The following is a 17,003-nucleotide window of genomic DNA, read 5'->3' as shown; positions in this document are numbered from 1 at the left end:
TTGGTGTGAATGGTCTGTAAAGATATAAAAGTTTGTAGTTTTCTATGCTCGGGCGGACCTCTGCGCAGGTACCCAGCTTGAGCCAACCCTTCTGCTATTCTACTCCATTAAATTTTTTATTTTCTGAGAATCTTGTCTCCTGAAAGTCTGCTCTGCATATGGTCATAAGGCCTCGCCTGAAAGTTTGCTGCTGGAGTTCTAAAATACAGACTCCGGAGCGAATGGTTATCAGGGAAAGAGGAATCCTGACAGTTTGCACCATGACGGATACGGCCTCGCCTGAAAGTTTGTCTCTGGAGCTCCAAGACACAGCCCCTGGAGCGAATGGGTATCAGGGAGGGAAGAAACCTGAAAGTTTGCTTCGTGAACGGATACAGGCACCTGGAGAGAAGGTAAACAGCATTCAGCTTGGCATATTTTCCCATGCAATAAATAATAGAGTGAACCTGCCACCGAACTCTTTTAAGTCATGCTTCTCTTTAAGAAATCTAAACATTGTTCTGCAGCAAGCAGAACCCTAAAATCACTCCCCCGTGACAGTAAGTGATTGGCTGGTGGGTCAGGCTCAAAGAGTTAAAGTCACCAGTGGGGTTCCCAAAGGGTCAATTTTAGGGCCAGGGCTCTTTAATGTTTTTATAAATGATCTGGACACAGGAATCAAACGTACATTAAGTAAGTTTGCTGATGATACTAAACTAAGAGGACCTGTGGACTCCCTCGAGGGTAGAGAGGCCTTACAGAGAGATCTGGACAGACTAGAGAACTGAGCAATCACCAACTGTATGAAATTTAAGAAGAGCAAGTGCCAGATTCTGCATCTGGGATGGGGTAATCCTGGGTATACTGTCCAACAGTACTGATGTATAGCAAAAAAAAAAAAAAAAAGAAGTAATACTAGGGGATAAAAAGTCAAATACTGCACATAAAACCACATTCACTACAAAAATAATACCATAAAAATTAAAATATATATTACAAGCTAAATCAAGCTAATACTGAAATCACCATGGACTGACCCATCAACAGTGACAGACTCAATCCCTGTATATTCTGCAGCTGAGGTGTATTGTTTCTGAAGGTACTCAGGCCAGCAATAATATTCACACATCTCAATGGCACGTTACCTTCTGAACTTTTAATGAAAGAATAGTAAGGATTGGAATTAACACCCACTCATTGACATTTCTGCAGCATACTTCATGAAGTATGCAGGAATTATATATTTTATAGGAAAGCCTACAGGAACAAAATGGAACAAGATATTGAACAAACAGGTTTTTAGAAGATCTTGTCCCACTTAATCTAATAAAAAGGAATTTAAGCTTATCATCAAATATTGGCAAATTTATATAGCTCCCTAGTCAAGAAGGACTCACCAACAAGTTGCTTTCAACAAATATGACACTGAAAGATAAGAGAGATGTAATGTTACTCTTATTTGTTTTTCTAGAAATTTAAAAGCTTCTTAAAAAAAACCCACAACAACCGAGGATAAAGCTCTTGCAATGCCAATGTTCATGTAGGCCAGAAGAGGTTTAAGTTTTATACTGATAAGGTGACTAGTATTAATATGTGTGTTGGGAAGGGGGTAGGCAGAATCAAGAACTGTGCTATTGTTCTTTTGTCTTTTGAGCTATAAGAGTAGGAGTTAAGTAAAAACATTTTAAGACTTAAAAATAATTTCTCATATCATTGGTTCTCCTGTTTTCAACTCCTATTCCTGTAGTGCTACAGGTGTTTTAATCTCAATTCTCTGCTTTCTAATTCCTTATGAAAACTGAAATTTTTACACCCCACGCACACTTTTTTTTTTTTTAATTGCTATACCTCTAAAATGGTCATTTTTGCTGAAAAGAATGTGTCTCTTCTCTCAACATCTTGACTGGAAGAAAAGAATCACAGACAGAACTACTCTAGTATTTTCAAAAACCTTCCATGCATATGTCAAAAACAGTCTCAGTTTTCTGGGAACACTGAAGAATTCTTTTCCTATTGCAGAATTCTTCAGATTAGTCTGAAAAAAAAGTTATGAGCACTGCTGCAGACATGCAGATGTTTACATCTCAAACATGGATATTCATTCCTGTTCAATCAAGGATCTACATTTTAAGGCTTAGGATACCTTTTTGAAACTTATAAAACAAAAAAGTTTTTGAAACTTAAATAACTATTGTCAGTCTGAAGAAGTATGAAGAAACACATTATAATACACACTTTCTTCAAGTTTAAATTGTAGTGGCAATTGATATGAAATTGAGTCCTAAATCTAAATAATCTTGTCATTTTGTTATGTTCTTCATAAAGATAGGGAACCTTGGCATGACTATGCACAAAGAAGCATTGCACAAATATGCTCACAATTATTATAACTTTGCAGCCACCTGATGCTTAACAGGCTGTTAAGCTTAAGGTAAAGAACCAGTGACACAGTTTAGGTTGTTTCTGGAGCCGAGTCTTTTCAGTGACCTCTGTGATACAGCCATTTTTAATATGCACAAGAACTAGCTATAGGAAACTCCTTCTAAGCATACAGCAAGATAGATACGATCTCTATAAGAGTAACCAGGAACAAGTCAACTGAAGTTTAAATATGACTATAACTAGGAGTTCTAATACTTAATACTTACTTAGTAAGATGCCGACATAACACATCTTTACAAATTGGCTGTTCAGCCAAAGTTAGCCAAAACTCGCAAGCCTCCAAAGCCACATTTTCATCTTGGTCCTGGGTCCTTTGAAGCATATACTGCACAATATAAAAAAAAATCACTTAGATATATTTTAAGTGCCCAAAAGAAGCTATTAACATTTCAAAGTGTGTTTGCAAAATCAGACTATGCTACCAGAGTAATTTTGTTTCTTTGGGGCAAGGAGAAGAAACAGATATAAGAGACTACTTAAGGCTATGGTGAGAATAAGCCAAAAGACACATTTCTTAATGCTAGATGATTCAGATTCTAAGATTCTTCACTGCTTAAGTGAGAACATTATTACCAAGAAACTATTGACAGAGACCCAAGAAAATATCAACAGTTTCTGGAGAATAGTAGTTTTGCCCCTTTGAATAAAAAGGTACAACTATACACTTAGTACTTATTATATCCAGTACAATAAAAAAGCTTCCCTTTCAAATCTTGATTCCTTGACAGGATGCAATTAAGTAGAATGCAAAACAGGTAAAAAAAATCTCACATTTTTCTAGCACGGATGGTAATTCAGAGATTGAGTATCAAATCTTTAAGCTTGCTGTTAAAATTTAAATCCCCTTTAAACAAAAAATAATCAGATACCTGCACAAACAGAAAGCCTAAGTATACCACAGCCACATCAGTTTCTTACACACAACTGCAAAAACAATTTAGGGAAGATGCCTGCAATTTCCAAAATAGCAATTTCTGCATTCTTCCATGCCAGCCCTTATTTCTGAAATAGTTGGTTCTTCCACTCATTTTAGAAGCCTCATGGAAGTCCATGCAGCTATCTTTCCTCACACATGGATTTAAAAAAAAAAAACAAAGGAAATCCTTCTTCAGAATATCATTTTATTCTCAAAATGAAATAGAATGAGGTGACCTATATAACCCTTATGCATTTCAGGGATGCAAGATCTGCCACAAGCACATCCCTTCCAACAGAACTGCACTAAAGTACAAGTGTTTCCTAAAGGGTCACTACTGTGATTAAGACCTCACAGTAACAGAAATACTGTTCTAAGAAGAGCTGTCAACAGATTACAGCTTGGAAAAGTTGAAAACTGTCCTTTACATTGCAAGCAAGGCTCCATTTATGCACCTGAAGTGATATGGCATTTTTCCCCAGAGGGCTCGAAAATCCACTATTTTGTTGTATCCAATTGTATCACAAAGACAAAACCAGAATGACAAAAAGAAATCTCTGTTTGAAAGTGCTCCTCACACTGTCATTTCCTAGAATCATAGAATCATTTCAGTTGGAAGAGACCCTCAGGATCATCGAGTCCAACTCTAGCACTAAACCAAGTCCGTAAGAACCTTGTCTAAATGCCTTTTAAACACCTCCAGGGATGGTGACTCCACCACTTCCCTGGGCAGCCTGTTCCAATGCCTGACAACTGCTTCCATGAAGAATTTTTTCCTAATATCCAATCTAAACCTCCCATGGTGCAACTTGAGGCCATTTCCTCTTGTCCTATCACTTGCTACTTGGGAGAAGAGACCAACACCCTCTATGCCGCAACCTCCTTTCAGGTAGTTGTAGACAGCGATAAGGTCTCCCCTCAGCCTCCTTTTCTCCAGGCTAAACAGCCCCATCTCTCTCAAACTATCCTCATAAGACTTGTGCTCCAGGCCCCTCACCAGCTTCGTCAACCTCCTCTGTGCACTCTCTAGTACCTCAATGACCTTCTTATGATGAGGGACCCAAAACTGTATGCAGTATTCAAGGGAGGGGCCTCACCAGTGCTGAGTACAGTGGCTCAATCACTTCTCTAGTCCTGCTGGCCACACTATTCCTGATACAAGCCAGGATGCTGTTGGCCTTTTTGGCCACCTGGGCACACTGCTGGCTCATATTCAGCCAGCTGTCAATTAACACCCCTAGATCCCTCTCTGCCAGGCAGCTTTCCAGCCACTCTTCCCCGAGCCTGGAGCGTTGCCTGGGGTGGTTATGACACAAGTGCAGGACCCAGCACTTGGCCTTGTTAAACCTCATCCAATTGGCCTCAGCCCAATGATCCAGCCGGTCCAGATCCCTCTGTATGGCAATCCTACACTCCAGCATAGCAACACTCCCCCCAATTTGGTGTCACCTGCAGACTTACTAAGGAGGCACTCAATCCCCTCATCCAGATCATTGATAAAGAGATTAAACAGAACTAGCCCCAATACAGAGCCCCGGGGAACACCACTCATGACTGGCCGCCAACTGGATTTGGCTCCGTTCACCACAACTCTTTGGGCCCGGCCCTTCAGCCAGTTCTTCATCGAAGAGTACACCCACCCAGGCCATGAGCTGCCAGCTTCTCCAGGAGAATGCTGTGGGATACATCCACAGCCTTTCCCTCATCTACTAGGTGGGTCACCTTGTCATAGAAGGAGATCAGGTTGGTCAAACAGGACCTGCCTTTCATAAACCCATGTTGACTGGGCCTGATCAGAAAGTTCTCTTGTATGTGCTGTGTAATGTTACTCAAGATCATCTGCTCCATGACCTTGCCCAGCACCAAGGTTAGACTGACAGGTCTGTAGTTCCCTGGATCATCCTTCTGGCCCTTCTTGTAGATGGGCTTCACGTTAGCCAGCTTCCAGTAAATTGGGATCTCCACAGTTAGGCAAGATTGCTGATGATTATTTGGGCTTCATTCTGCTCCCCATCCCTGTCTTCTGCCTCAGGGGGCTGGGTACTTGGAGCACAACTGTTCTGACTATTAAAGACTGAGGCAAAGAAGGCATTTAGTACCTCAGCCTTTTCCTCATCTTCTGTCACTATGTTTCTCTCTGCATCCATCAGGGGATGGAGATTCTCCTTAGCCTTCCTCTTGTTGCTAATATATTTATAGAAACATTTCTTGCTGCCCTTCACAGTGGTAGCCAGGCTCAGCTCTAGTTGGGCTTTGGCCCTTCTAATTTTCTCCCTGAGCAATCTCACAGAATTCTTGTATTCCTCTTGAGTAGCCTGCCTCTTCTTCCAAAGGTTATAAATTCTCTTTTTATTCCTAAGTTCCAGCGGCATTTGTCTATTCAGCCAGGCTGGCCTTCTTCCCTGCTGGCTCGCCTTTCCACACACGGGGACAGCGTCCTCCTGAGCCTCTAAGATTACCTTCTTGAAGAGAGACCAGCCTTCCTGGACTCCTTTGTCTTTCAGGACTGCCTCTCAAGGGACTCTGCCAACCAGCCTTCTGAACAGGTCAAAGTCTGCCCTTCCAAAGTCCAAAGTAGCAGTTCTGCTGACCACCCTTCTGACTTCCTAGACTGCTTCCTCTCTGCTGTGTTGTATTTCCAGCAGACATCTGGTAGGTTGAAGTCCCCCCACAATAAAAAGGGCTAGCGATCAAAAGACTTCTCCCAGCCGCCTGCAAAATATTTCATCTGCCTCTTCAACCTGGTTGGGTGGTCTGTAACAGACCCCCACCAGGATGTCCACCTTATTGCCCTTCCCCTTGATTCTCGCCCATAGACACTCAACCCTATCATCACCCTCATCATGTTCCAGACAATCAAAATACTCCCTAACATACATGGCTACCCCACCTCTTCACCTGTCGCTTCTCAAGTGTTTATAGCCATCCATTGCAGCACTCCAGTTATGAGAGTCATCCCACCATGTTTCTGAAATGCCAACTTTATCGTAGTTTTTCTGCCTCACGATGGCTTCCAGCTCCTCCTGTTTGTTGCCTATGCTGCGTGCATTCATATAGATGTACCAGCCAGGCCATTGGTTCTGCTACCTTTCTCTGGTGAGAAGCCCTAATTCCTTTGTGGCCATCCTCAAGTGCTTCCACAGTTTCTGCCACATCAATAACCCTTGTGTTTCTCTTACAAACAAACAAACAAAACCAAAACAACAACAAATAAAAACCCCACAAAAACAAAACAAAAACCACCAAACAACCCCCAAACCCAACCAAACAAAAAAAAACCACCTCAAATACCAACAACACCTCCTTGTTCTCTGTTAGATGAGAACATGTCTGCCAGGGCTGGTGTCATGGAATTCCAGACAACACATAGGAAGACTAGTCAGCAAGCTAAGGCTGTCACAGTTCACCTCAATTTTATGTTTCTCTAATGCCTTTGTCCAGGAACAAAAAAAAACACTTTCTTCATGTTGTCTGGACATAGCCCTTATGGAATTTGACACTGGGTTATGACCCACTTGTTCACATGAAATCTGCATGAAAAACATACTGATCTTCACTATATTTCCAGTCTAGCAAGTAGTGTATGTAAAGGCTACCTAGAAACTGACAGTATTTCTCAGAAACATGGAAGTTAAAACTCAATAAGTTGAGCAGACAAAAACCAGCTGATTTGCTCTCTGGTAGGAAAGTCTGAACTAATCCAGAATAATAAAGGTACTATCAAATGACACTAACCTCTACAACTGAATGCAATAGCAGGCAGCTTCGTTAGTAGCTAAAAGAGTATCTCAGCTATATAAAATAACATTCCTTATCTTTGTTGTGGTCAAAAGATCCAAAAAAAGGTGACAGTTTCATTGTGTAAACTGTAGCAGTATCAGCACTAGAACTAAGTGATCTTCTCACTTGTGGTCAGTCACAGTATAGCTGATCCTGGTGATTTCAGGATCAATTAACTTAATGAAGAAGGAACAACTGCCATATGCATTGTATGTTAAATACAATGTCAAGTTGCAAATTAGCTAAAAAGAAACTTTCACAACTTCAATCTTGAAGGAAAACAGAGTAGGCAAGCGCAAGAGGAACATACCTTTTCTGATTAATGCTTTTATTATTATTTCTGTAACCCCAATCATGTTTCAGCATGCAATCTAGGAAATGAGACTCACCTCAACTATACTAATCATATGAGGAAGCAGGCGATCCATTCGAACTTCCAGCAACATTACCAGAGCACGGCAAACATTTTTGCGTACTTCAGGCTCCTCATCACCAGCCAGTGCAAAAAGATTCTGTTGGAAAGTAATACCAGCTGAAAAGCCACAATTCATCTAGTTTAACTTGTATTTAAATTTACATTATTGGCAAACTAAAGTATGCAAACATGTACTTCTGCACCTTCCCACCCCACACCTCGGAATGCCATATTATTTCTTAAAGACATATGGTTTAGCAAATGAACTCTTTAGACTTTCAGTGTGTATTGTTACCCAATGTTTATATCATGTGTACATTAGACACAAGAACATTATTTCCTGATTTTTTTTTTCCCTAAACATTAATGAAGTTCTGAAGCTCGAAAACTCGTTCAGGATACAACAGCAGCAAATAAAATACTCTAGATAACCCAAAACATCACCCTTCTAATCCACATTCAGTAGTAGTATTCAGAGAGACCCATCGTCCAGACTCAGTGACATGATGATCCCCGTACTGAACTCTCCATCACAGGTGACAGACTGCTGCCAGTACCTTTATGCAACAAGAGTTTCCTCTATTTATGAAAAGGAAGCATCTTTCAAAATACTATTTCTTGGGTTGGGAGAGTGCTTAGACTAATCTGAGTATAAGCATACAGAATGAACTTCAATCCATGGGGACTGAAGATAAGAATGGGAAGCCAGTAATGTGAAGTTTGGGGATAGTGGTGGTTGTAAAACATTATTCAAAGCTCTTGATAAATCAGATATGTAATATGACTTAACCTCCCAACCAAGAATGCACACTCACCTCAATAAAAGAATCTATGTGTAACATAAGAGCTTGAGTTCTGCTGATGATAAATTGATTGACACATGCAACAGCATGAGACCTACAAATGGAACAGTTAAAATATATATTTTTCATTACTTAAACATTTTCTAAACTGTATATAGGCATCAAAAACATTAGGAAGCAAATCACATTGTCCAAGCATCTTCTAGAGGCAAGAGGGAATAAATCTGCACATCTATATTGTTACAAAAAAAATTACTAAACCACATTTTTCTCTGATATATTTAAAAGTATTCAGTAAATAAAAAACAGAGCAGGATGACTATACCTGGCACATTTGTTCCAAACAGTATGTATTTTTTTTCAGATTACGATTATTTATCTTCTCTGATATTAACAATTCCATACAAGTCAACACAATGAGATTTTAGCACACCCTACTTGGTTGCTAAGTATCCAACTGCCTTTGCAACATTTTTAGTATTTAATGAGACCAATATGCATCAGTAATATAGTTGTAACTTAGAACAAATGCACACTTGCATTAGGATACATACTAAAACACTTGTGGTAGAAACATACTAAAAGTGAAGAATTAGTTTTTCTATTCCACTTATGCAAAGCCATTACTTACAAGTCTTTTTCATTCTCAGAGATACAAAAGCCAAATTACATAAGTAAAGGTACAAGGTAAAGCTACCTTTAAAAGTCTTTGAAAATCCATTCAAGTATTTTTACTAACCTAACTCCAAATGTCTAGTCCGTTCAGACATTTCTTGGAAGACAATCTCATAAAACAGTGTTAAAAAGTTGCCTCTTGACAGATTTAAATAAAAAGTATTTTATTGACACTACTAATATTCTTCATACTTCAGCACTATGTACTGAAACCAGGCCATGGGTAAACAGGTGATCTGCTTTAAAGTTGAAACTGGTTTAACTATCTCAAAGCCACAAACAAAAAGTGAAAGACTGTTTAATGTGATATGGAAAAAAGGAGGGTTTTCTCCACCTTTCTCAGCTCCAATGAAGTATTATATTAAGCTTATCTTTCCACAAGTGCAAGTTCATGCTTTGTTATATATTTTTCTTAGTGTGCATCTATTTTAGGTGAGTTTCTAAATCTTATTTAAATCCTACCATGATATATTCCTAGTTATACTCTTCCTTTTAGTCTTCACCATCTACTACTGTTGGCAATAATTGCCACCTCCAAGTTGTAGAATATTTCAATATGATTTTCAAACAAGTGTTCAAAAACACATTTCACAAAATCACACAGAATAGTTGAGATTGGAAGGGACCTCTGGAGGTCTTCTTGTCCAATGCCTGCCCCTGCGCAAGTAGGTCCACCTAGAGCCACATCTTGATGGCTTTTGAATATCTTGAAAGACGGGGACTCCACCACCTCTCTAGGCAACCTGTGCAAACACTTGATCATCTTCACAGTAAGAAAAAGTGTTTCCTGATAATCAAGACAGAACCTCCTGTGATTCAGTTTTTGCCCATTGCCTCTGCTCCTGTGACTGGGCACCACTGAAGAGAGTCTGGCTCAGTCCTCTTCACACCCTCCCTTCAGGTATTTATATACATTGATGAGATCCCCCCAAGCCTTCTCTTCTCCAGGCTAAACAGTCCCAGCTCTCTCAGCCTTTTCTCATAGGAGAGATGTTCCAGTGCCTTCATCATCTTCATGGCCCTTCACTAGACTCTCTCCAGTAGCTCCATGTCTCTCTTGTGCTGGGGAGCCCAGAACTAGAAACAGTATTCCAGGTGTGGCCTCACTTGTAGGGCGAGGGGAAGGATCACCTCCCATGCTGGCAACACTCCAGCCCGGGATACCATTCACCTTTTTTTATGGCAATATCATATTGCTGGCTCATTTCAGGGTAAAAGCAACTGTTCTTGTTGATAAATATTAGCAATAAAAAGTTATTTATGGAATTTTTCTTCTATCCTATACTTCTGTTACTTTGGTGAGATTAAGACTGTATTAAAGTAAGAAGATGTTGAACCCATTTAATTTGATCCAGCTGAAAGATAAAGAGCTTTCTAAGTTTTGGTGCAGTTAAAGCAGAAAAATATTTTTATGCAAGAACTCAGAAACTAGTACCAGCAAACAATTTTTTACTCTCCCCTTGATGCAGTCATTACAAAAATGAAGGTGAGATAGTTCTTTATAATCAGAACATGAAATTTTAACCACAGCACTGAAATTTTCATAATAATATGCAAAATCTTAAAAGAAACAGTTTGATTTTCAAAGTCAGACAGATTCTAGATTTGGAAGATGTATAAAGAGGTGAGGCTGATCTATTAACTAAGAAGATAAGTGTGGAAATTAGTGATGCATGAAATATCCATGCCTTCTCTTCTCACATTTGCACATGCAGGATCATTTAAAAAAACTAAGTGTGGGAGATTTGAGGGATTTTCTTGAAGCTGATGTGTGGATGGGTTTCTATTAGATGGAGATTTATTTTTGAACTAGCCAAGGAATTTCAAGGCCACCTCGAAAGCTGAAAACAGGACCTGCTGTGGGAGTGAGGCAGTTCTACAATAACAGGGCCTCAACAAGACATAAATCAACAGACCTACTAGCAGTGAGACTCAGACGCGTGGACAGCTCGTGAACATGGACAATATCCAATCAGCTAATGCATACTTGGAGCATGGATGCGTGATCAGGAAATAACTACATATACAAGGAGGCTTGTTTCTGTAATAAATGGCTTCGCTTGAATTCATATTGGATTATGTGAAGTCCATGATTTTTCGCCCTCGCAAGTGGTGATTGCGACGTGATCCATAAGGAGAATTTAAGGAAGGGGGAAGACCACTGCGGGGAGCGAGCCCCAGCTGGACCGTGACTGGGACGCAGTCTGCGGGCTGCATGACTCCTGATTGATCGCTACAGAAGCGACAGAGGAGGGATAAAGGATCCAATATCGTTGCAATGGACACCCAAGGAGGTGAGCAGCTGGGGGTGAGAGGAGATGCGGCAGAACATTTTTAAAGAAGAAGAAATACTGCAGCTCCTCTCGCATATTCTCTCTATGAGAGAGGTGAAGTATGAGGAGAGTAACCTCAAAAGACTATTAATTTGGTGCGGAGGCAATGGGTTTCCTGCCGATCCATCAGGAGCTTTTCAAATGCAGACTTGGGAAAAAGCTGAAACTGTGTTGTGGAAGGCAATCAGTCGCAGTGAAAAAGATATTCTCGACCTTGTAACTGCCTGGAAACTGATAATTACTACAGTGAAGCAATTAAAACCTGAAAAGACTGTTATGAGCATTAGTGACTCAAAACTTAAACTTGAACTTTGGGACAATATAGGGCAAAAATTATGGGATAAGGTCAGCAATGGAGATAAAGAAGCTAAATCATTAACAACTACATGGAAGCTTATAATTACCACATTAATAGATCTTAATGCTGAATGGTCTGCTGCTGCCAGAATTTTTGCAGCGTTGCAGCCTGATAAGTATCCTGAAAGTCGCTGTGAAGTTTACCCGGTTCATGTCTTTGATACCCTCCCTATTCCATCCCCTGCTGTGCCTTCGGCACCCACGATGGTACAGCAGTCCAGGGCAGAAGGAGGAAAAATGCCGAGTGGGTGTCCTCCGACGCCATTGCCCAACACTGATGAGAACAACAAGTCCAGAGGATTGGAGTCAGACGATTTGCCCAAAGAACCTGTGAAAGCTGAGAATGCTAAAGTCGTAAACAAGTGTACTGTCAGTCCTTTTACCAATTTGTATCTGCCTTTACCGCCTTTTAACCCTCCAACTTCCATGAGAGAGCAGGAGTCACTGGATAAGAACTGGACAACAGAACTGTGTGACAGATTAGATCAGCTAATAGCGAGTGAAGCCAGCAGTCGGCAATACAGTCATGCTGATCGTGATGAGAAAGGGGGTGCTCCTGGGGACTCAGGTTATATGAATAATTATGATGCTAGAAAGTATTGGCGAGAATGTGCACTGTTCCGAAGCCCCCTGTTACTAAAGATTCTCCAGCACCATTCAAGTCCGCATTATCTGATGACTTGTATGAAGACGAGGTTTTGCAGCATTTTTTTTTTGAAAAATTAAAAGGAAAGAGTATGTGTACGTGTTGCCCTGAGATCAGATAAAAACCATGAAAGACTCAAGCAAAATTAGACCTATGTAATGTAACAGCTATAGATCATTTAAGACAGAATGATGGGGACTCGTTGAAAGGGGCAGGTATCCCACAATTCTTGGAACAGACACTAATTGGCACACCACAATTACAGGCACTATTAGTTTCTGAAATCCTAAGGCAGTCAACAGACCTTGCATATCAAGCTATGATAAAGGTGCCTGAAACCAACAAAGCAGCCAAATCTTTTATAACTACTTTCAGGGTCCCAGTGAGAATTACATGCCATTTATTGACCATCTTCAAAAGGCCATCAATAAGCAGGTTGAAAACTTAGAAGTTAAGGTAGCACTGGTGTTGAAATGAGCAGTAGAGAATGCTAATGTTTGCTATCAACGTGTTATCTGTGAGTTTTACAGTACATATTACGTGCTTCTGTGTATTGCGTCTCTGAAAATCAAGCAGCTTGTCAGGAATGTGAGTTAATCGTTTTACTAGTTGTTTTTAAGTGCGCCGTAAAACCTTCTCCCCACTTTTCTCACTCATGCTGCAAGCAGCCCTGTGCGTCCCCCCCTCCCTCCCTCTTCTCATGGTTTTTACTTATGAGATGGGGTCAGGAATGACTGTTTTCAGTCGTGTTCCTAAGAAATCGGTATTGGGAGGTGTTTTAAAACAGAGGAAAGCACTCGGAAATATGAGGAAGGTAGATCTTGTGAAATACTGTAATTAATGGTGGCTGCTGTATAAGTTAAATGATTGGGAAAAGTGTCCGGAGAATAGAATCTTGAAGTATAACACCTTGTTGCAATTAATGTTGTTTTTAAGGTGAGAAGAGCAGGACAAAATAAATCTCTACAAGAGATCATTAAATCATTTCAGACAATTTTACAGGCGGAACGGTTTGAACTTCAACAAGCTGAGAATTAACTGATATCACACAGGTCATAGAAAACTTGCTGAAGTCTGCAAGATGCCTTCCTCATTAACCTCTTTTCTTTGTAGGTATCTGTTTAAGAATATTACAGTTTAATAGGTCTTTGTCTGTTATATGGTACAGTAAGTTCAAAGACTACTAAATCATGAGAATCCGTCGACTCAAAACGTGCGTTTTCTGATAATACAGAAGATCATGAGTAATTTAGTTCCTTACTGCATGAATGTGATGATAAGATTTTGTGTGTAATAGCTGTTACTTTTCTTTCTAGCATGCTAGCTTTATTGCAACATCCAGACATGTGCAACTCTGTATAACAGTATCACAGTATGTTTGGGATTGGAAGGGACCTCAAAAGATCATCTAGTCCAATCCCCCTGCTGGAGCAGGAACGCCTAGGTGAGGTCGCACAGGAACATGTCCAGGCGGGTTTTGAATGTCTCCAGAGAAGGAGACTCCACAACCCCCCTGGGCAGCCTGTTCCAGTGCTCGGTCACCCTTACTGAGAAGAAGTTTTTTCTCAAATTTAAGCGGAACCTCTTGTGTTCCAGCTTGATCCCATTACCCCTTGTCCTATAATTGTCTGCCACCGAGAAGAGCCTGGCTCCATCCTCATGGCACTCACCCTTTATATATTTATAAACATTAATAAGGTCCCCCCTTAGTCTTCTCTTCTCCAAACTAAAGAGACCCAGCTCCCTCAGCCTTTCTTCATAAGGGAGGTTCTCCACTCCCTTAATCATCTTCGTTGCCCTACGCTGGACCCTCTCCAGCAGTTCCCTGTCCTTCTTGAACTGATGGGCCCAGAACTGGACACAATATTCCAGATGTGGTCTCACCAGGGCGGAGTAGAGGGGAAGGAGGACCTCTTTCGATCTACTAACCACCCCCCTTGTAATACACCCCAGGATGCCATTGGCCTTCCTGGCCACAAGGGCACAGTGCTGGCTCATGGTCATCCTGCTGTCCACCAGGACCCCCAGGTCCCTTTCCCCTACACTGCTCTCTAATATGTAATTTCCCAACCTATACTGAAACCTGGGGTTGTTCCTGCCCAGATGCAGGACTCTACACTTGCCCTTGTTAAATTTCATTAGGTTATTCCCCGCCCAGCTCTCCAGCCTGTCCAGGTCCCGCTGGATGGCAGCACAGCCTTCTGGCGTGTCAGCCACTCCTCCCAGCTTAGTGTCATCAGCAAACTTGCTGATAGTACACTCAATTCCCTCGTCCAAATCGTTAATTAATATATTGAATAATATTGGCCCCAGTACTGACTCCTGAGGCACTCCACTAGATACTGGCCTCCAACTAGACTCCGCACCATTGACTACCACTCTCTGGCTTCTCTCCTTAAGCCAGTTTGCAACCCACCTCACTACTCTATTCTCTAGACCACACCTCCTCAGCTTAACTGTGAGGATGCTGTGGGAGACTGTGTCAAAGGCTTTACTGAAGTCAAGGTAGACCACATCCAGCGCTCTGCCATCATCCATCCACCTTGTTACATTCTCATAAAAGGCTATGAGGTTGGTCAAGCATGACTTACCCTTGGTAAAGACATGCTGACTGCCCCTAATAACCCTCTCATCCTTGATATGCCTTGAGATGGCACCAAGGATAAGCTGTTCCATTACTTTCCCAGGGACAGAGGTGAGGCTGACCGGTCTATAATTACCCGGGTCCTCCTTCTTGCCCTTTTTGAAGACTGAAGTGACATTTGCTTTCCTCCAATCCTTGGGCACCTCCCCCGTTTCCCAAGACTTGGCAAAGATGTTGGAGAGCGGTCCAGCAATTACTTCAGCCAGCTCCCTCAGCACCCGCGGATGCATCCCATCTAGACCCATGGATTTATGGATGTCCAGACTATTTAATTGCTCCCTAACCCAGTCCTCATCGACTAAAGCAAACTCCTCCATTGACCTGGCTTCATCCGGGGTCTCAGGGGTACAGGGCTCCCCAGGACAGCCTCCGGCAGAGTAGACAGAGACAAAGAAGGCATTCAGTAATTCTGCCTTCTCTGTATCTTCTGCCACCAGGGCACCCACCCCATTCATCATTGGGCCTACATTGCCTCTGGTATTAGTTTTATCTGCTATGTATTTGAAAAAGTTCTTTTTGCTGTCCTTGACTCCTCTCGCCAGCTGTAATTCTAAGGAGGCCTTGGCTATCCTAGCTGCCTTCCTACATCCTCTTACAGCAGCCTTATATTCTTCCCAAGTGGCCAGCCCCTGCTTCCATGACCTGTAAACTCTCCTCTTCTGCTTGAGCATATCCAACAGATCCCTATTCAACCACGCAGGCCTCCTGGCTCCCTTCCTTGACTTCCTATGTGTGGGGATGCTCTGATCCTGAGCGTGGAAGAAGCAATCTCTGAATGCAATCCAGCTATCTTGGGCCCCTTTTCCTTCAAGCAGTCTTGCCCATGGGATTTCCCCCAGCAATTGCTTGAAAAGGCCAAAGTTAGCCCTGCTGAAGTCCAGGGTTGCAATTCTACTTGCTATTCTGTTCCTGCCACACAAGATGCTGAACTCCACAGCTGAACTCAGGCAGCCCTCAACCTTTACTACTTCAACCAGACCCTCCTTGTTAGTGAGGATGAGATCCAGCAGTGCACCTCTCCTAGTCAACTCCTCCACCATCTGCATGAGGAAGTTATCATCAATGCACTGGAGGAACCTCCTGGACTGTGGCTGGCTGGCTGAATGGTCCTTCCAGCAAACATCAGGGAAGTTAAAATAACCCACAATAACCAGGGCCTGTGACTGTGAGGCCACTCTCAACTGCCCATAGAAGGCCTCATCAACTTCCTCAGCCTGATCTGGTGGCCTGTAACAGACGCCCACAACAGTGTCACCCCTGCCAGCCTGCCCCTTGATCCTGACCCATACACTCTCAACTCGCTCGTCATCCACTCCTGGGCAGAATTTAGTACATTGTAGTTGCTCTCTCACATAGAGAGCAACTCCACCACCACGCCTGGCTGGCCTGTCTTTCCTGAAAAGGGCATAGCCATCCATGACCACATTCCAATCATGTGAACTGTCCCACCATGTCTCTGTAATTGCCACCAGATCATAATCTCCCAACCAAACATAGGATTCTAACTCCTCCTGCTTATTCCCCATGCTGCGCGCATTGGTGTACAGGCATTTCAGGGAGCGAGCAGAGCACACCAATTTCTCCCTAGGGGCATAGGAGGCCACCTGGTCCTCATCAGTTTTAGAATGCTGCCCCACTGGGACAAGCCCAGCTACAACCCCATCCCCCTTCGAGCCTAGTTTAAAGCTCTCCAAATGAGCCCAGCTAATTCCTGCCCCAGCATCCTTTTGTCCCTGCGAGATAAACCTTTCCCACGTGACACTGTCCGGACTGGTGTCTTATAAAACCAACCATTATCAAAAAATCCAAAGCCCTGCCTGTAGCACCAGCCTTGGAGCCAACCATTTAGAGACTGAATTTTCCTATTGCATCCCACATCGTTACTTGAAGATGGAAGGAGTGAAGAGAAGATCACTTGAGCCCCTGAGTCTTTCACCATCCTTCCCAAGACCTTGAAATCGTTCTTCATTCCCCTCAGACTACAGGAAGCAGCTTCCTCCCCATCTGTCTGGA

At 42.2% G+C, this 17,003-nt stretch overlaps 1 protein-coding gene across 8 annotated transcripts in view; it reads right to left on the bottom strand.

The window, feature by feature from the left end:
* LOC135577087 (transportin-1-like) overlaps positions 1–17,003 on the bottom strand; it is a 111,410-nt gene that overhangs the window by 23,575 nt on the left and 70,832 nt on the right. For all 8 annotated transcript variants that reach the window (XM_065044780.1, XM_065044783.1, XM_065044781.1 and 5 more), the window contains 3 exons: positions 8,348–8,429; positions 7,507–7,629; positions 2,628–2,746 (listed from right to left, as the gene is read on the bottom strand). In XM_065044780.1, coding sequence (XP_064900852.1) covers positions 2,628–2,746; positions 7,507–7,629; positions 8,348–8,429 — 324 coding nt within the window. The remainder of the gene's footprint in view (positions 1–2,627; positions 2,747–7,506; positions 7,630–8,347; positions 8,430–17,003) is intronic.

This window comes from Columba livia, chromosome W (genome assembly GCF_036013475.1).
Source record: "Columba livia isolate bColLiv1 breed racing homer chromosome W, bColLiv1.pat.W.v2, whole genome shotgun sequence".
Classification (NCBI taxonomy): domain Eukaryota; kingdom Metazoa; phylum Chordata; class Aves; order Columbiformes; family Columbidae; genus Columba; species Columba livia.
Note: the sequence above shows the minus strand (reverse complement) of the source record. Positions and strands in the feature narration are given on the sequence as shown.